Here is a 20,235-nt window from a genome sequence, read left to right on the forward strand (position 1 = left end):
GTTATTTGAACACTAAGTATACACTGTTTTTTACACAACAGAAACATGAGGTCCCTGACCTAAAGAGGGATAGGGAGGGATAGCTCAGTGGTTTGAGCATTGGCCTGCTAAACCCAGGGTTGTGAGTTCAATCCTTGAGGGGGCCACTTGGGGATCTGGGGCAAAAATTGGTCCTGCTAGTGAAGGCAGGGGGCTGGACTCAATGACCTTTCAAGGTCCCTTCCAGTTCTAGGAGATTGGTATATCTCCTATTATTACCTTTAAAGAGCACATACACAAAAGAGAAAAAGATGGGTCACCCTTAAAATACAAGACTGTAGACAATCAGTAAGGAGCTGTGATAATAGGATTTCAAGACTTCTTGGTATCATAATTTATCTGTTATAAGAGGTGATGATACTTAAATAAAAACTTTCCTTTTGATTTACCCTTCCCCTCCCAATTTTTAACAATTCATACCTTAAATACCCTATTTTATTCCTCATGTAATTAACAATTCTAAAAGATGTTGCTGGTTATTTTCCTTAGTGAAATTGCCAGCTGTGATAATTCCGAAAGCTGCTGTGATGAAAGCATTCGCCATGTTTTCCTGTGGGTGTCCATATTCTTCTGAAGTGAAGAAAGCATAACCTATGTATCTTGTAAGGCTTAAGAATTCCGGCTTGTTCTTGACACTCCAAGCCAGCCTCCCCACTACTAGTTAATTGAAAGATTTAACACCTACACAGCAGCCATAAACTTGGCAGTTCTAACCTCAAGAGTTTCCTCTGCCTAGGGGAATGCTCAGGTGGCATAAAGCTGCTGTAACAGCTCCAGCTCCTTACACCCTACTCTATACTGCCTTTTTAATTAATTAATTGATTAAATTTATTTAATTAATGGGAAGGGATAGCATTGGCCTGCTAAACCCAGGGTTCAAGTATCAGAGGGGTAGCTGTGTTATTCTGGATCTGTAAAAGCAGCAGTCTTGTGGCACCTTATAGACTAACAGACGTATTGGAGCATGATCTTTTGTGGGTGAATACCCACTTCGTCAGATGCTTGTCACATCCCAGGGTTGTGAGTTCAATCCTTGAGGGGACCACTTAAGGATGTGGGGCAAAATCAGTACTTGGTCCTGCTAGTGAAGGCAGGGGGCTGGACTCAATGACCTTTGAGGGTCCCTTCCAGTTCTAGGAGGTAGGTAGGTATATCTCCATATATTGGTCTGGGGGTGTGGTTGGAGCAAGGAGGGCTTAAGGCTGCCTTTGCACCTCTCTCTCTCTTCACCTGCCCCGTCCCCTTTATCTTTGCAGAGTACAGCTCAGCCACAGCACTAAATCTGGCCCATCATTGTTACTGTGTTTTGCTCTTGACCTTTCATCACTTGATCTGCGAGCACGCCAATAAATATTGGGCCATGTCAGTGTCTGGTGCAACACTGTTGAAGTCCATAATTTTTACTGAAAAGCCTGTTTCCATTGAATGGGAGTTTTGCCATTGCCGCCTTGAGAACAAGTGGGAGACCGTAGTCTCTCAAACCATGTTTTCACAGGTGGGGAAACTGAGGCACAATGAGGTTAGTTACGTGACCAAAGCCACATAGTGAGTCCGTGGCCGTCGGAATAGATCCTAGGCCCAGGAATTCTTGTTTCAACCCCCTAGCCCAAACTGCCACTTTTGGTAATTGTTGAGGTGGTCTGGGTTGATTTTTAAGAAGATTAACTCCTAAAATTCCACAGCAAGCAAAGGTTGGGAATGAGCCTTTTCTAGCAAGGTTTTTTTTAAATAAACTATTCTGTTTTTAAGGGGCATCTCTTACAGTTGAATCAATGCTTAATATGTAATGAAAGGGGTGCTGGAGCTCAAGCAATTTTTTTTTTTACATTCATAATTGAAGCAAGCCCAGAGGGGCCGGGGCTACGAACTGCCAAGCCCAGAGGGGCCGGGGCTACGAACTGCCAAGCCCAGAGATGCCAGGGCTATGAACTGCCAAGCCTAGAGGTGCAGGCCCTCAGCACTGGCAATTCCTGGCACCAATTAAGCACAGAGTTTAATGCTTTGCATTTTCTGAAGAGCTGATGGTAGTTTTATGTGGCTTCTTCAGTGCTGACAGGTAGAAGATCTGGCACTTTAAAGAGAGGGGTTCTGTAGTATTTTCGAAAGGGATAAAACTTTTTTGACTGCATTTTTAAGGGGTCATTGCCTCTGGTATTTCACATACAGGTAACACTAGATTTGTGTGGCCTTTTAATGGGTGTTTTTAGTGAGCCTGCTCCAGGTTTTGAATGGTAATAGAGATAAACTGCCACGCCTTTCTTTTTTTTTTTTTTTTTTTGGGGTGGGGGGTAAATGTTTTAGGATTCCCAAGACATTCACACAATATTTCAGGAGATCTAAATTATGCTCTTTTTAAAAAAAAATTAATACAAAACCTGGAAATCCAGGTCATCCTTAATTTCTTACCTGCTGTTTACCTGGGTTAAAATTCTGAATTTCATCTGCAGTGGAGGCAACAATAACTTTAATAACTAACCACCTGTAGTGACGGGTTTCCAAACAGGAAACTTCAGGCAAGCTCCTCAGCTAATGTAACTGCATTTCCCCAGGGAGCTTTTCTGAGTGTGTTTTATTTATTTGTATTTTGACCAAAACTAAAGAGAAGGCAACATGCTAAGCTCTGTTTATGGGCCACCAGGCCTAGTACTATGAAAGTACACTCAAATATCTAGCTATATAATTTGATGCTAGCAAAGGGATGTCAGTTTTCAAGGTGATATGGGAGAAAGTGCACATCACAATTAGAGGTTTCTGTTAATGTTAGTCTTTAAATATGAGGGTTGCTTTACAAAGAGTGATTTTCTTTAAAATGAAAATGAAGGAGCAGCAGCTTAAAATGTCTTCCTGGTGTGCACTTACTAATGACTTTAGCAGGAGGGAAAGTCTTGATTTGTTTTTGATCAGCCTCTTAAGTGCTAACGATTCCTGGTCTCTGGAGGCCAAGGATTTGTAAATCCACCCACCGGACTCGGATAATGTTTCATCGTGACCTGTGTTAATATGAAGGTGATGAAAGTAAAAAATCCTGAGGCCAAGTCACTAAAATAGGCAGAGAGCTCTTGGTGGAAAGGGAAAGCTGTGGGTCTGCTGCTGGAAGAGGTTCAGAGATCAAGTGGCTCAATGCTTTCTCCTGATGGCAGCAGATGGGCTGGTTTGGGTGTGGAGGCCTTTGTGACTGAATAAATCCTCCTACGGGGCCACTTCATCATAATGTCAGTTTCCTCCCTAGTCCTCTCCTTTCCATATCCCAACCCTGACTGCCTAGCACAAAGGAGGGGAGCTGCAGCATCTTAACTCCTATACTGTGCTACAATCGAACCTTTTTAAAGACTATTTGTATGTTGCTTTTTATTCAGGATGGGGTCAGGTCATATATATTTTCAGCAACTCTTTCCTTAGATGCCTGAGACAATCGTTTCACAGATGCTTGATGCTATTGTTCACACAAGATCTTATCCTAAGATGCCAATTTGTCTTTGCCTCATACTTTTAGAAATATTTTCACATAACGTACTGAAGTGAGCTATAGATCTACAATATGCAAGGAACACTGAGTTGCACCATCTTTTGGATCCTGTCACATACATTTAGGCTGAAAGCTCTATCTAGGTGGAGAATATTATGAATTCAGAACCTCATGAAGCTGAAAGCAAAGCCCAAGGATTTCAAGAAAATGAGTGCATAAAGTTAGGCTTCTAAATAAATGATCAAAATAGTGAAATGCTAAATACAATCCAATCTCTTATTGAGGGGTCTAAAGAGGGATTTAGGAGCCTATCTTTAACACAGCTACTCCTCTGAAACCTACCTTTAGACATTCACTTTTAAAAGTTTTGACCTAAACACTATGCGGCTCTAAATTCCTTGATTTTTGGAAGCCTTTTTTGTAATGATTACATTTCCCCATGTAACTGGAAAAGCTTGTGGCAGAAGTGCAACGGCTCCGAAGCTCTGCATGCAGCTGTGGAAAATGCTCTGTTAGCGACACAGTAACAGATGGCCAAGAAGGCTTGGTGACCATGGGCCCTGTCTTATTGAGAGCAGGAAACAATACCATGCATGTGCCACCCAACAGCGTTCAGGCACATTGTCGTCACCCTAGTGCAAAATCCCAATTCCACGCTTAAGAGCTGCAGAAAAGACCCTCAGTCTCTCAAACCTGCAAAAGAGCAGCTCCCCATGTCGCTCATTGAAAATATGGAAAGGGCAATGCATATAGAAATCTAATTATTGGCAGGCACAGCCCAGCGTTTAGCATGATAATCGCAGGGCCCTCATGCTTTCTTGTGCATGGACCTCTGAAAGGTAATGGTGAAAGCAAAAGTTAACGCTATTGACTTTCCATCAATCATTCCATGTTTGCTTTGCTTATGTTGACATGATTTTGTTGTTTGCTCTTAAATTGCAGTGAGAAAGTGTTTTTAATCACTTGAAAATATTTTTAAGACAAAAGGGGGCTTGTCTCCCGCTTTAGCTATAATGAGAGCCAGAAAGGGCTAAGACCAGCTAGCTAGACGGCCCCACTGCACAATTAGCTTTATTTTCCACAAATCCCGGGATAAAACCGCTAGTCCAGCTTAGGGCTGGAGTGACTCCACTGGCAAGGCTGAGTTCCACCGCGTGAGGAGCTGCCCCTTGGGGGCTAAAAACACCCCACAGCCTTAGTGCGGTGTGCAAGGCTTGGAGCCCAATGGCCGGGGCACGAGCAATGCCGACCCCTACCCGGAGAGCGGACGCGGGCTGCGCCTGGGGGCTCAGGCCCTGTGTGTCTACACGGCTGCAGTTCTGGCTCGGGGATGCGGAGCGGCGCGGCACGAGCCCAAAGGGAGGGGGGGTTGGGTGGGAGCTAGTGGAAGCAGCTTTAGCCCAACAGCTCGCAGCAGCCCCCACAGGAGGGGGGGGGCTGACCAGGTTGCCGGAGCCCCCATGCACCCTCCGCAGCTGGCCCTCCCCCCGCCCCACGACTGCGACTCCCCCCCCCCCCACAGCCTGCGCGGGGGCGGGGGGGTCATATCCTATTGCAATCAGTTCGGCTGCCAAGAGCCACCCCCCACCCCACGCTGCTGCCGCCATCCCAACGCCAAAAGGCCACTTGACAGGCCTGGGGGGGGGGGTGTCCCCGCAAAGGCCCCCTCCATCCCCCACCCCCTCCCGCTGCCCAGGTTTATAACGCGGCAGCCCCGGGCCAGGCAGCAGCAGCGCCGCGCGCCCGTCCTGTGTCCCGGGGGCTGCAGCGAGCGCGCGCGGGGCTCTGCTCCGCCAGGGGGCCGGGCTCGGCGGGGCCCCCCCATGGCCCTCGGGCGGGCAGCGCGGCGGCTGCGGCTGCTGCTGCTGCTGCTGCTGGCTGGGAGCGGGCTGGAGCCCTGCGCCGCCGATCGCTGCAGCTGGAAGGGGAGGTAAGCGCCGGCCGGGGGGGGTGCAGAGCCCGGGCCCCCGGAGCCGGGCCAGGGCCAGGCGGTGCTGGCTCCTGGGGCTGGAGTTAGCTGTTTTCCGGCACAACGAGTTGGGTTTGGCGCCGCTATCCCGGGGGCTGCCCGAAAAGTCAGAAAACTCCCCAGAAAATTTCACCGGACATTAGGCTGTTCGGGGGAGGCGCGCGGGGGGGGGGGATTGTCAGCCCCCCACCCCGATTTGATCGAAATGTTTCCACCCGCTCGGCAGCTGGAAGAGGGACCTCTTGGGGTTAGGGGGTTAGCAGCTTTGGCCCTTCTGACCAGGGAGACGCGTCTCGTCTGCCTAAGACCATGTGAAGCTCTTGCCTATTATAGCTACGTGGTGCCTGCGGAGCCGATTATGCCCATTACAAACACACCCCATCTGAGGCTGGCACATTGCATATTATTTCTGTATTTGCAGATGGGGGAAACTGAGGCATAGAGGCGCAGCTTGATTTGTCTGCGGCCACCCAGCAAGTCACGAGCCCGGATCGCCAGCTTGCTTCCCAGTCCCGCTTTTAAAGCTGGGCCTCTTTTTTTACAGCCATCGCAAACGCAATCCAGTGATATAACAGCAATGACGTCAATCATTAGATTTGATGTTAGAGAAAGAAAGAACAATATTGAATTTTGTTTCTCTTGTCTACTGAACGCCTGAACCCTGACAGCAGAAATAGCATCAGACTGTTTTACAACATCCCCCAATGTCAGTGTCTTATTTTAAGTGTTTTTTTTTAAAAAGCAGGATTTGCCCTTTGCAGAAAACACCGGCACCCTAACATGGGGTGTCAAGCTATGTTGAAAGATTTTCCCCTTAACAAATCAGTGTATGTCAAACACCAGGAAGATACAAAACTGATGGAAAATTTTCAACAATATTTTTGTCATAATTTTGAAGGAAAACGTGGTTCAAATTTTTCACAGAAATTACCATCCTTTTTTAACCAGCTGTAGTACTAAAGCTACTGGGCCTGATTCAGATCTAAGCTACGAGTATAATCAAAAGTAACTCCAAATTAATGAAATTGCACTGATGTAAAGCTAGTGTGAGCAAGATCAGAACCAGGGCCAGCTCTTTGTTTAGAAATGACTCTTCAATAGTAGTTACCGGTGACATTTTCAAAGTCCCCCTGGCTTAGGCTTCTAAGTCCCATTTTCAAAAGTGATTTAGGCATTTGAGCACCTAATTCTCATGGAAAGGCATTAGGCCTTGCTCCAAGGGGTAGGATTTTCAAAAAGGGCTAAGCATTGATCTAACCCTGCTCCCATTGAAGGCAATGGGAATTTTGTCCTGGTTTGGAAAGGTCAGTGCTGAGCACTTTTAAAAATGGGACATAGGCTTAGCGTTGAAGTTGCAGTGTGGACTCTGAAGCCTGGGACGAGGGGTGGGCTTCAGAGCCCAAGCTGCAGCTTCTGAGTGCGATGTTCACCGCGATTTTTAGAGCACTAGCAGGACCCCCACTCCACTCTGTCCAGGCTGGGAGAGTGGCAAAGTTTGAAAAAGTTACCCTACATCTGTTACAATGCAGCTCGCCACAGAAGCAGCTCTCCTTTATTAGCTGCCACTAGAGAAATAATGTAGTAGTAACAATCATTAATAATGTAGACCAGGAATCTGCATCCTGTAGTTGCTGCAACAAGACTTTTGATGCACGTTGCTGTCTCCTCTTGAAAACGGGGAGAAAATAGAGTGTAGGGAGCAATCCAGCAGTGGCCAGGCACCAGGAGATGGACAAGACTTACAAATCATACAGGCTGGCTCTGACTCGCGAGGGTCATTTCTTTCCCTGTTTCATGTACAAAAAAGGGGGATTGTTATTTATTATGTGTATTCTGAAGCCCAGCTGAGATGGGGGCCACGTTGTTCTAGGCACTGCACACATAGAAAGAGACAGTCCCTGTCTGGAAGAGCTGGCAATCTTAATCTGCAAGACAAAGGGTGGAAAGGGAAACAGAGGCACAGAGCAGTAAAATGGGTTACCCCAGATCACACAGCAGGTTAGTGGCAGGTTAGGGAGTGACCTCACTCTGCTGCCGCCCACTAGCCTGTGCTGCCCAGGTTTTGTTCATTATTAACGATGTATTTTTGGCCTTGCCTTGGCAGTGGTTTAAGTTGGGAACCCCGTTCCCGCACAGTGGAGCAGGTCCACCTGCGCTGCACCGAGGGCTCCCTGGAATGGCTGTACCCAGCACGAGCCCTGCGTGTTGTCCTGGAGCCCAACCTGTCAAGCACCAGGCACATCACTGTCTGCATCAAGCCAGCGAGTGACTTCCAGGGTGCCAGCATCTACGTGGAGCGCGCTGGCCAGCTGCACCTGGTGGTGAGCGAAGCCGAGAAGGCGCGGCTGCGCCACGTGTCCTGCTTCAGTGCCCACACACCACAGCGGGTAGCACTTTTCCTGCAGGCCAGCCCGCAGAGGGATATCAGCCGCAGGACGGCCAGCTTCCAGTACGAACTGCTGAGCAACCAGAGCACGGCAGGCCCTGACGTCCAGAAAATGGCCCTTGTGGAAGGTAAGGCTGAGATCTCCCATAGACCCTGATCCTGCAAATGGATCGATGCAGGTCAACCCATGCAGAGCTTGAGCCACTTCTGTAGGGTTCCCACAATGGTGCAGGGCTCCATCAACAGGGAATCAATTTCATGAATGGGGTTGTGGTGTTCCTTGTTGCAGGAGAGGGATAATCTCTTACCAATGGACCCCAACACCTGCCCCTCTCCCAACTCCCCTTGTTAACACATCACATTGATCATGGGCAATGCTTACAGAACAGAGTCGAGCTATCCCTCTTCCGTGCTCCAAAAGCAGGAAAAGCTCCCACTGCTGTGAGGGAAAATTCTGTCCTGTCCCCGCAGTTGTCAGCTAATTTAATCATGGGCACCTGCGCAAGCAGCACTGGAACACGGGGGAACATTTTCAAAAGCATTTAAGTGACTTACGCTCCTGCGTTCCCTTTACGCTCCTGAGTTCCCTTGTCAGAAATGACTTTAGGCACTTTAAGAGCCCAGGTCTCACTGAGGAGCCTAAATGCCTTTGAGGCTCTGGATCGGAGTATCTTTTGTAAATGGGATTTAGGCTCCTAAGTTCTTAAAGTGCTTTTGAAGATTTTACCCTGGTTCTGTTCCCATTTTGTACCCTGAGAGACCCTCAGCCAATGTCTTCAACCCACATCACAGTGGCTCAGGGCTGAGGCCGGCTGTAGGGGGAAAGGAGGTTGAATAAAAAGAGAAACCACAGCACTTTCCCGCTGTCCTCTCCCCTTTCTTAGACCACCTGTGGGGGGAGAGGCTTCGTTTTGTGTACGGGCTGTGACTGAGGAATATGCTTACCTAAGGGTGTAATTGTAAAGAGATTGCCACACTCAAGCACTGCCTGACGTAGACTTTCTGTATAATAAACTCAGTATAAATCAAAGTAAATACATCATGAAATAACCTTTACTTGGAACAGAAACAAACTGATTTTCCAGTGGCATGTTCAAAATTAGAATGACATAGAATTAAGCAGGTATGAACATCCGTCTGTCACAAAGCAGGCATGGCCCTGAAAATTACAAAATGACAAATATTCCAGCTTATGCCCAGCTATTAGCAAGGAAGTGGAATGTCCCCAAGGGAAGCAGGCTTTGAGCCATGGATGGGGGATTTCCAGAGTTAAACCCTCAATTCCCATTGACTTTGAATAGGATTTGAGCAACTAACTCCCTTAAGGCCATTTGGAAAACTCAGCCACAATGCTCTCTTCGACATTGATGGATGGAGGCCCCAGATTCATTAGACGCATCCTCCTTGATTCTGGTCTTCTGATTATTCTTGCATCAGGTTTGTGTCTTTCACAGTGAGGAAATAGCCATATTGGCTACCAAGCTATAACTGCCCTAGCCTAAGCCAGGAAGGAATGTAACAGGAAATCAGTGAGGAAGACTTTTGCGCTGTGCTTAAAGCATAGGACTGTGAGTAAGGAATTCCGTGTTCTATTTTTGGCTCAGTGTGTGACACTGTGAGCAAGTCACTTCTCCCTGTGTGATTTAGGTCATTAATTTCAGACAGCGTCTGGAAATTCTCTGAATCCTTATTATAAAATAGCCCCGTATTTCAGAGCCATGGTCTCTAGCACTGCCTCTTACCAGAGTGCTACCGCAGCGTTCCCAGCAATGAATATAACGTGTCACACAATGGGTGGAAGGGGCTACAGAAGTAACTGTTGCAATGAGCCGTTGGTGCTGCAGTCCAGCATTGTAAGATTTCCAATGGAATCCACTTCGGAAATTAAACAAAAAATCCACCTAGAATTCTTGATATTTTCAGGGATCAACGTAGATGGATGCGTAAAGTACCAAAGTTTTCTACTATATGATAGCTCCAAAAACTACTGAACTGGAGAAAGGACAGTAAGAATATTGTTGGCTTGGTCCAAAGCCCATTGAAATCAATGGTTCAGGCTACTGTCCTCACACACTTCACCAGTCTGTTAGCAATCATTTTATTGATCAGTAACTGATTCTTTTGTTCTTTAGCGATGTGCCGTCCTTGTGACAACATGGAGCTTCTGATGGCCATTTGCAGTAGTGATTTTGGTAAGCAGACTTACAGCAAAATATTCTGCCTCTCATTATGCATTGATTATTTTGGCTTATTTGCCTCTTCTTTAAATACTTTGATCTTCTTGCTCTTCAATCTGAAAACTCCACGAGCTTGTGTCAAAGAATGAAAAAGATGGGATAAATCAGATCTGTAGATCAAACACAGTGAATCTAGCAATTTTTTTTCTTTCCACGTACATTATACATGCTCCCTCTTTGGCATGAAGCTTTTTGCTGGAATCATTTTGTCACAGTTCCCTTGCCTTTCACTTTCTGATAGTTTTGCACATGCACACACGTGTGCAGCAGAAATATTCTTTACTTACCTTCCATCTAATTGCACAGATATGAAGAATTTTGTAAAATCCCTGTTTATGCAGGTTGGCTTTTTCCAAACTGATCACACCTTAAAACTGCTGTAATGATGGCAGAGCAATCTTTGTGGGGACTGTTCCTCACCATGTGTTTCACGGTGGAGCTGTACCCAGGGCTTAAATTCAGCCAGAGCTGTCCGGAGCGGAGCTCTGGTAAATATTTTCAAACCCCTGCAGTTTTTATAGCATATTGGTAGCTCCAGGAAATACTCTATGAGAATTTAAACACTGGCTGTACGTGATACCCCCACATCAAACTTTCCCAAAGTGAGTCTGGTTAGAGATGCAACCTCACGCAGATGCCTTAGAACATCAGATGCAAACAATGTTAATAGACCTGATCCTGCATCGATGGACGTCAATGGCAAAACTCCAATTTCCACTGCCCTTGACCAGAAAAAAAAAAAAAGATATCTTTTTGGACACCATTGATTCTGCTATCCAGCAAGGAGATCCTTTATCCTTGATCAACTCAGTGGGTGCAACCTTGAAACTGAAGCCAAATCAGAAATAGTTCCTGCTACATAATGCCAGCGCCTGCACATGACAAGGTCACAGATACATTTATAATTGTCCTTTGTACATTCCCTTTCATTCTACTCTCTCTTTCATATCGTGCTCTCAGTGGTTTATTATACTTAGCACAAGTACACACACACACACGCACACACATACGTACGTACCAGTTTGGTTACTGATGGAGTCCATTGCTTGTGACTTAAACCTAGTTGTATGAGAAGCTTTACCCTTCATTAATGACACCATTTTTCAGCCCCAGCATTGCACATCCCTTTTGAGAAAACAAATGCATTAATATGCTATAAAGTAGGGAAACCATTAACATGATGCTGTAGCAAAGGCTTTACCTCCTTTATTTCATCTTGCAAAATCTCTACTGATCTGTTACTTTTCAGTATTGTCTCTTGCTCTGTAACATGTTTTTTTGTTTTGTTTTATTGCACTGATTTTTCCTTTACACACACACAAATTGTACCATATTAATTATACTGGTCTAGTTAAAGCTGTACAACTTCCCCTAATGTGGGCACAGTTAAATATGCTTATAGCTAGGATTGGCAGCGTTCAGTTTTTATTTTTTCATAATTCCAACAGATAACATCAATGTTTATATTTAAGCTTTTTTCAATTTAAATTTTCAGTTGTGCAAAATTATAGATTTTATCTATCTTTATTTTTATCAAATTAAACTTTCACAGGTGTGGGAAATTATGTCATATTTATTTAATGACAGTAGATGTTGAGATTCAAAAGTTAAAGGTTGTTAGCCATTAAAACACAAATTGTCTATATTAGAACAGCCAAAGGAAATAGCCTTACATCAAACTCTGAGAAGTTCTCAAGCAGCACTTTTTTTTTACTTTGCCTAATTGTAAATGTTGATGATCATGGATGGAAATATTGTGTCAGTTTGTGGTGAAATGGACATTTACCAATGCTTACTGATAAAAATCGACTCCTTTCAAGCCTACTTATAAGCTATCGTGATATAAGACGTCTTTATTCCCGTGTAACTACATCCATTCTAGGGGTTGTCCTGGTAGAACTATATTGGCATATCAGTACAAAACTTTCATAGTAAGACCTGGGCTCCTTTCAGTTTATTCCTGTGCCAATCATCTTTCTTCTTCATTTGAACTAATTGACGCAATCTACCCCCTTGTTTCTACTTGATGAAGTTATCAGTTCCCATGCAAACAGCTCTCCCTCTGTGCACCCGTAGCCCCAGAGACTGACAGATGTGGAGGCCCAGGGTGCACAATGGGGGGCATTTACACTTATAGCACCAACAGACCAGAAGAAATAGCCCTTTGAACGGACTCTATTTATGACCTGACTTCCTTGCCCTACGCTCACAAATCGCTATCATCAACTTTTTTGATTAGAGAAAATAGCTGCTAATGAAAGTGTAAATGACACCGGGAGTGAATGGGGGCTTTATGGTCATTCTTAAGGCAGAGGTCTGCAGTGACTGCTCCTGCACAGCTCATGGCCTAACTTTGAGGAACAGGAACAAGTGCATTATAGCTTGTCAATAGACTTGACTGCATCTGATTAAAGATGCTCACACAAAGAAGGAGATGAAGAGCAGAGCGGAGACATCTGTTGTGCTAAGCCCTTGCAGCCCTTGAAAATTAAATTAGCTAAGGAAGGTCCTGGACTTTTCAGAAATAAGCTCTTTGTGCCCCTTACACTAATGAGACCATTATCCCCAAAGGAAAGAGCTAAGTGATGGATATTTTGCAAAGTCCCAGCTCAATGTGTAACCTCTCATTTGCTCAGGGCCTGTTGTTCGCAGGATGGTTGAGGGATGCTCTTGAGCGTTCCCTGTATTTTGGATTCAAATTGAATTTTGTTCTTGAAGAAATGTAATAAGAAAAGTCAGTTTCCATTGATTGTTGGGAGCCGGGGGTGGGGACGGAGAGGAAGATTTCACACCGGCAAATAACGGGCATGAGTTTTGCAGTTGTGAAATGGATGACACACTCTGTGCTGGAGCCACAAATGATTAAACTTATTTAGGCCTTTATTCTATTTTTATTTCCCAAACCAGCTACACTAGTTTTGACAGGTGGGGCGGGTTTAAAGAGGCATAAAGGTTTCTGTTGCTCCGAAAAAAGGGACTGAATAAGTACGCTAGGGGAAATGGAGCGTTTGTCAGTAGGAGACAAAATTCGGTGTGTAGGCTGTGCTGGGGGGGGGGGGGAGGAAGCCCCCCCTGGAAATCACCAAGAGTGTCCAACAGAACACAAACCATTACCCATCCAGAGCACTGTGTACGAACAGTTCCCTCTATTTTATTTTGACTTCCAGGTCTAGTTTACATTAGGCCAGATCCTCAAATGGCATCACTGCATTTACTTCACGGGGGCTGTGTCGCTTTATACCCCTGGAAGAGCTGACCCTAGAATGTCTGTCTTGTTCACTAGGTTAATTCATTTTTTTATACAAGAAGATTTCACATTGGGCAATACATTTTTAAAAACATCGAGTGCCTTTTAGTCCTTATGGAGGTGGAACATGGCTGCAGATTGATTCTGATGATGACAAATCAAAACTTTGTCAAAACAAGGCTACTGATCAAGTGATGATTTGGGTGAATTTTTGATTCAAGTCTAATATCTGTCCATAGTTGCATTGTAGGAATGAAATAGCTAGCTTTGGTTTCCAGTTTTTTTCTGACATTTGATGCTTTACTAGTCATGGTGTTCTCTTAAGAAACCTGAAATAATACAGCACTGTAGCACTCAAAATCGCAAAACTGCAGAATTTGTACTGGAAATCTAAAAGATAAATTAACAACCTAACAAATGGCTCTCAATTTATGATCCATGGAGCATCTGCAAAGCCCTTCTCTGGGGCTCTCAGGGGGAAACACTTCAGCTGCATTTGCACTGGTGTCTATCAGTGCACCTCTACCACTGGCAGCAGCATGAGAAATGGTAGTGTAGATAGACTGAGCCCTGTTCTGAGGCTTGGCCACACTACAACTTCCAACAGTGCTTCAACTGGTGTCCAAAAGGAATAGTGGGGACTTGGAGTGATGGCCCATGACAGGGTCACTCGCTGGGAACAGAGACTGAAAACATTTACGGAACCCTTGAACTAGACTGTCGCTGTATGTTGGTGCACACAGCTGCTGTGTTATACCCCAGAAGTGGCTGCATGTCAGCAAGTCCTCAAACAGGTAATTAATTGTACAGTGATGTGGAACCATCGGTATAAAAGGGGCTATGTAATATCAGAAAATTATTCCTTCTAGGGAAAAATGCCCTTAAAATACTATAGCAGCTGAACTCTTTATCAGCAAGAGTTGTGCCATAACCAACTCACTGTTCATGTCGTCTTCGCATCTAGTGGTGAGAGGATCGATCCGAAATGTTTCCCATGACCCTGAAAATCACATGTCCCAGGTTGAAGTCAGCGGCCAGAAAGTCTACAGGCAGAAAAACAGAATTTTCCGACAGGATGAAGCAACTGGTGAATGGAGAGGCCCCATAAAAACCCTGCTGCGGTGCAAGGTAAAGAAAGGTGCTGGAGATTTCCTGTTCACTGGCAATGAACATTTCGGAGAAGCTTGGCTGGGCTGTGCCCCTAGATTTAAGGACTTCAGTTCTATTTACCAAACAGCCAGAGAACGGGGAACAAACCCATGTGAGTTTCAGTTTCGCTGAAATGCATGTCCCAAGAGCGCGGAGTAAAAGGATCGCAGGCTCATGTTTGGATGCTGTTCATGAGGTTCAGCAAAGGCTGATGACAGATTTCATTGGATCTAGGGCTGGGAGAGCCTCTTGGAGTTTATGGCTCTATGAACCTCTCAGACTAGGACAGTGAGGCCGCGGAATGGTTTAAATTCATGAAGTGCTTTGCTTGTAATTCAATTACAGGTGCCTCTCCGGCCTCCAGGGGAGCTTCTGATTTTTTATGGGACTACTTTCCCCACCCCAGCTGAAGAGTAGCCTGTGCTGTGTGTTAGAGGTAGGAGATGCCTCACAAAATCTAGGATGCCCTAAGTGGGTGTCCCATTGGTTTTGTATTTTCCATTAGCATTTTTCTCCCCACACTTATTTTTTTCACTCTGTGCTTCAGTTTTCACTCACTAGCTTCCCTCCCTGCACCCTGCATGCACAGGGTAAGGAGGATACAGACTCCATGACATTGAGAGTTTGAGTTGAACTACTAAGCCCACAGCCTATCAGTGGGTTTGTCAGTTTCTGCGGTTTCTCTCTTGGGAAGTTACAGTTCATTAGAACACCAGCTAACTAAGGCTCTGGGGCATGAGCTTGGCTGTTTTAAAGCTGTGTAGCACCCATGACTGCACCAGGTTATAGCAGCTAAAGACCTTAGTGTAGATAAGGGCTCTTGTGATTATCATCATCCTGGTTAACATGAGTTACCAACATGATGAATTGTCCCAGTTCAGTCAAGCCCTATAAGAAAGATACTGCAGGTAAAAACCATTTATTTCAAGGCAAGCCTTGCCTGGTAAGGCATGCATGGTTAGCCCCCAACCACATGCATTTGAATCACAATTCACTGTAAGTAGTGGTCGATGTGTAGAAAGTGATCCACTGAGATAAGGTTGTGCTGAATCTGAGCTTTCTGCTTTGTGATTAAGTAAATGAACAATGTTGTTAACTTAATGTTTGCACTGTGAACTTCGCTCAGCAAAAATGAAGTTTTGAGGAACTTAAGTTTCAGAGACAGTTGGTACATCCCAGAGTCAGCACTCACTCTGCTCTTCTGAAAGTCCATGCTCATTGAATATAATTTGTAGGAATGGGCTTGTCTAAAGGGTTAGTGTTGGTTGGTTGGTTTTTTAAAGTGCAGTCCATGTTTCCCAGCTGTACTTTGCACTTTCAAACACTGTGTTTGCTGATCACCTATGTACTGTATTTGACTGCTTTGTATATTTGGGAACAAAATTGTACATGTTGATCCTATACATCATTGTGTATTTGTTTTACCTATGAGTACAAAGGCCCTTAGCTATATCTCAGCAACGTTATTTGGAAAATAAAATATTTTGTTTTCATAAAGCTTGATCATAGATCCACGCTCCTTTAGTAACTTAGTCTTTCAGAAGAACTTGTTGTAGCTACACAATGTTTTACTGAGTGTTAGATGTTTTCAAATACAAATGATCCACTATGAAATTAATCTGGGTACAAGTTATGTACATATAAATGCATGCATATCAGATATATAATATATAGTTAAGAAGAACAGAAGAAGAATGGCCATACTGGGTCAGACCAAAGGTCCATCCAGCCCAATATCCTGTCTACCAACAGTGGACAATGCCAGGTGCCCCAGAGGGAGTGAACCTAACAGGTAATGATCAAGTGATCTCTCTCCTGCCATCCATCTCCACCCTCTGACAAACAGAGGCTAGGGACACCATTCCTTACCCATCCTGGCTCAGGAATGGTATTGTGCAGTGCCTCACCAATCTTGAATTTAGCAACCTGAACCCACAGGCTGACAGAATAATGAATAACACAAGAGATCGTGCATGGTGACTGTGTTCCTATTCCAGCCGTGCTACACTCTACACACATTTCACTGCATTACGAGAGCTCCCAAGTCAAGACTAGTCAAAGGAACAAGTAGACTTGGTTGACATTTTTCAAATTAATTTGTTGTTTGGGAAAAAAAATGGTCTTTTGGGGAAATTTAAAATGTTCAATATTTTAAATAAAAAATATTCTTCCCCTTCTTCCCCGCAAAAAATTAGAAGTGAGGGTGGGTTTTTCCTTCCCCCATCCTCTTTTTCTGTGACAAAAGGGGGGAAGAAAGGGGAGCAGACACAAACACTGAAAAATTTCACACTAGAAACAACAACAACATGCAGAATGCCAAGTTATTTTGAAATTTTCAAAAAAAATTTTTTATAAACGTTACCTTGTTTGGACCAGCTCTAGTACCAATTACAGCCAGGTGCGAAACCAAAGATTCTCCAAGGCAAAGAACTTAGAAAAGAGGGAGCCTCGCAGCTAGAAGCGTTAACTGCCCATACACTTGCTAAGTGATCCTGTATCCATTGCAACAAGTGATGCCTCAGCCAGCACCCAGAATAGTCCTGGGGTAGTAAGCTTGAAATCAATACTTGCACATGCTTACACCAGGGCCAAGCGTTTCAACAGCAAGATCAGCTTTTGATGAGGCCTCATGTGTAACAGATGGGTGATATCCCCAATATTTCACTTTGGATAAAAGGGCCAGTTTAAAAAAAAAACCCACTACAAGAAGTCAGACCACGTACATTCAGTTTCATTGGCACGACAAGGTAGACTGTATTGTTCAAGTAAATAAGTCAAGTGGTTGTGATCAGGTCAGGACATTTGGATTTTGGCACCTTGTTTCTAAGGAGCCAATCTGGGAAAGCTAGAATGGCAGCCCACGAGATTTCCTGGGCACGGATTCATTTCAGAGCGTGGCAGAGACGGTTTCTTTCCTTAACTTCATACCTCACCCCGCTTCTGAAGGATCATATTAAATATTAACATCTGTTCTGAAGCTATACTAGACATAGGCCTGGTCTACACTGGGGGGGGGGGGTTCGAACTAAGGTACGCAAGTTCAGCTACGCGAATAGCGTAGCTGAACTCGAACTACCTTAGTTCGAACTACTTACCTGTCCTGACGGCGCGGGATCGAAGTTTGCGGCTCCCCCGTCGACTCCGCCACCACTGTTCGCGGTGGTGGAGTTCCGGAGTCGACAGGAGCGCGTTCGGAGTTCGATATATCGCGTCTAGATGAGACGCGATATATCGAACTCCGTCGTCGATCGCTACCCGCCGTCCCGGGCGGATAGTATGGACGTACCCTAAAAGGTAATGGGATTTAGCTGGATTACCCCATGCATAACAGGAGCCAGTGAACGCATTCATGGGCCCCTTATAGTCATCCCGACAGTAAGAGGTTGTACAGACCTAGACAAAGCAAATTATGCAAGCAGTTTGTAATGCCCACAACTTCATTATGTAGGTCATTCAACGCAACCCAGTTCACCCACAACGTGTTTGTTTGCTCTATTTGGAAAAGACGAGGCAGAGACTAATTGTGTGTCAAAGCCATAATGCACTTGACACAGACAAGCAATGGAAAATGAAAGAAATCAAGGTAGGCAAGAACCAGGGAGCTCTATAACACCATAGGTGAAGAGCTGGCCAGAAGTCATGCTTAATACATAGATTCAAGGTCAGCTGTAAGAAGCTGGCAATGGAAAGGCCGTGCATGTAAAATCTATTCCTCTGCAAACTCCCCAACTACTAGCAGGTATACTGAAACCCTTGCTGAAAAGTCCTAATAGGGAAATAAGCAATAAGATCTTACAAAAATTATTCTAAAGCCACCTCTATCCTTTCTGCGAGTGTGTTGATCCAGGCTCTAGAATGGCACAGAAAGGGCATCACACTCCATGCAAGTCTCCAAGATGACTCACTAAAAAAAAAAAAAGCCTCTAGGAAAGGTATTTTCCATTACATTCTATAGGACTTTTCCATAAAGGAAAACATGCAGCAGCTTTAAAAAAAAAAAGAACCCTCAACCTATAAACAAAGCATGTACAAGTTCATTTCAAAAGTCTAGAAAGTTCATAAAGGTCCAAGGCCCAAGCAGCCAAGCATCTGACCCCACATAAGATCGGGCAGTGGTAGCTTTATATCTCCTCCTTTGACACAATATTACAGTATCTGGGCTCGTGTTTTTTCACGCACAGGGCCCGATTCTGGGGGGCGATGCGCACCCTATTGATTTCTACGGGTGCCGGATGCACACAGCATCTTGAAGAACTGGGCCCTTAGAATTAATCGTAGCAGTAAAAAAGGGGCAAACGGAAGGCAGCAAGTGCTACGGGCCATGGGTGATACGCCGAATAGTTGGCTGGGGAGGCAGAGGTGGCCCTTCTCCTCATCCACCCCAGGACAGGAAGATCATGGCACATGAATGCTCAGTGGCTGCCTCCTTCCCATCAGTCCCTCAAGCTAGATCACGCCAGTTTGGGACACCCCTCTTGCCCCTTGTGTAGCCATGTACACTTGTGTAGCACGAGGAACCGACCACAGAAGCCATATGGGTAGCATGTTACCCTCCCTCGTTATCCAGGTGAATTAGACCCATTGCCTGCAGGTAAAGCTTTCCCCAAATTCAGAGACTGAGCCCTCCATGGAGAGCAGCTCCTCCCACTTCAGACAGCAAATTCTCCTCCACTGAAAGAAAAAAAATCAGTTTACAGATTTCAGGCTACCCCATTGTGTGGGTAACGTTCACACGGGGAAGAGGTAAACCAGTCAGTCAGGGCTATGGTTTCAAGAGTGATTCATGATTTTGTGCACCCACCTTCCAACACATGTAAGGACCTGATTTCAGAGGACTTAAGACATCTCCAGTCACCGTCAGCTACTCAAAAACGGAAACACCCAAAATCATCAGTCGCATTAGCAAATTTGGGTCTTGTACCCTAGTGCAGATCCAATATAACTGTAAAGCATTCTTCTCACCACGGCCAGTGAAAACAAAGCAAGATTTTTTCTTTACTGTTCCTACATTTCAACCAGTGGATTTTGTTTACTCACAGAACGTGTGTTCTGCATTTTCCTCCCCACAATTGCAAATCAGTCTTTTAAACTGTTCCAAGAAAGGAGTGAAGCTGGCTCTATAAACTGTCTGATCAGGAACATTTCATAAAGCAGCAATGTTCTTTATGCAGCTAAACATTTGCTCTTTCCAGGACCTGAGCCTGCTCTGTAGATTCAGAATCAAGAGGGACAGAACATTTCCTTCGATTCATTAAAGAGAAAAACAGCCTTAAGAATCTGTAATGAGTTTTTGAATGACTGGACCAACACCATCCAGTAACAAGCTCATGAATAGACTGCAGGGCCAAGATTAGCTTGACCACCTCACTGGATTTGTGCCTGCTTACACCAGGGTGAAATTTGGCCCCTTCAGAGAGCAGGGGGTCTTTTTCGAATGCCAGCCGGACCTTTTCACGCACTATTTCAAAACACAGTCGATTTTTAACATTTCAGTTGCAGGAGATTGTGATCAGTTACATGAATACAGGTTTACTCACTTCCTCATAGGTTTAACTAACTCCCACTTTCTACACTTCTAAATTTTTCTTTTAGAATCAAACCACTTAATAAGCTCTGGTACTTTTTAGACCGTAGCTCAAGGTTGTCAATGTGTCTCTCAGCTAGAGGGAAAGGATCACAGCACTATCTGCACAGTAACTTAACACCTGGATATTTCAAGAGATGCCCATTTAGTACCTTTGA

The 20,235-nt window shown here is 44.9% G+C and overlaps 1 protein-coding gene across 1 annotated transcript; it reads left to right on the forward strand.

Annotated features, from left to right (window-relative positions):
* The first annotated feature begins 5,306 nt into the window (after positions 1–5,306).
* On the forward strand, positions 5,307–15,946 carry LOC120383464 (meteorin-like protein). The gene is made up of 4 exons (XM_039501623.1): positions 5,307–5,435; positions 7,579–7,988; positions 9,993–10,052; positions 14,309–15,946. The coding sequence occupies exons 1-4, from the start codon at positions 5,329–5,331 to the stop codon at positions 14,623–14,625; spliced, it is 894 nt and encodes a 297-aa protein (XP_039357557.1). The 5' UTR covers positions 5,307–5,328; the 3' UTR covers positions 14,626–15,946.
* Positions 15,947–20,235: the final 4,289 nt, after the last annotated feature.

Source organism: Mauremys reevesii, linkage group 15 (assembly GCF_016161935.1).
Source record: "Mauremys reevesii isolate NIE-2019 linkage group 15, ASM1616193v1, whole genome shotgun sequence".
In the NCBI taxonomy this organism is placed as follows: Eukaryota; Metazoa; Chordata; order Testudines; family Geoemydidae; genus Mauremys; species Mauremys reevesii.

Excerpts from the sequence above, each read along its gene's own strand:
- LOC120383464 (XM_039501623.1), top strand. The coding sequence starts at position 5,329 with ATGGCCCTCGGGCGGGCAGCGCGGCGGCTGCGGCTGCTGCTGCTGCTG. Across the intron at positions 5,436-7,578 it reads CGCTGCAGCTGGAAGGGGAG|TGGTTTAAGTTGGGAACCCC; the intron begins GTAAGCGCCGGC and ends TTGCCTTGGCAG. Across the intron at positions 7,989-9,992 it reads GAAAATGGCCCTTGTGGAAG|CGATGTGCCGTCCTTGTGAC; the intron begins GTAAGGCTGAGA and ends TTTGTTCTTTAG.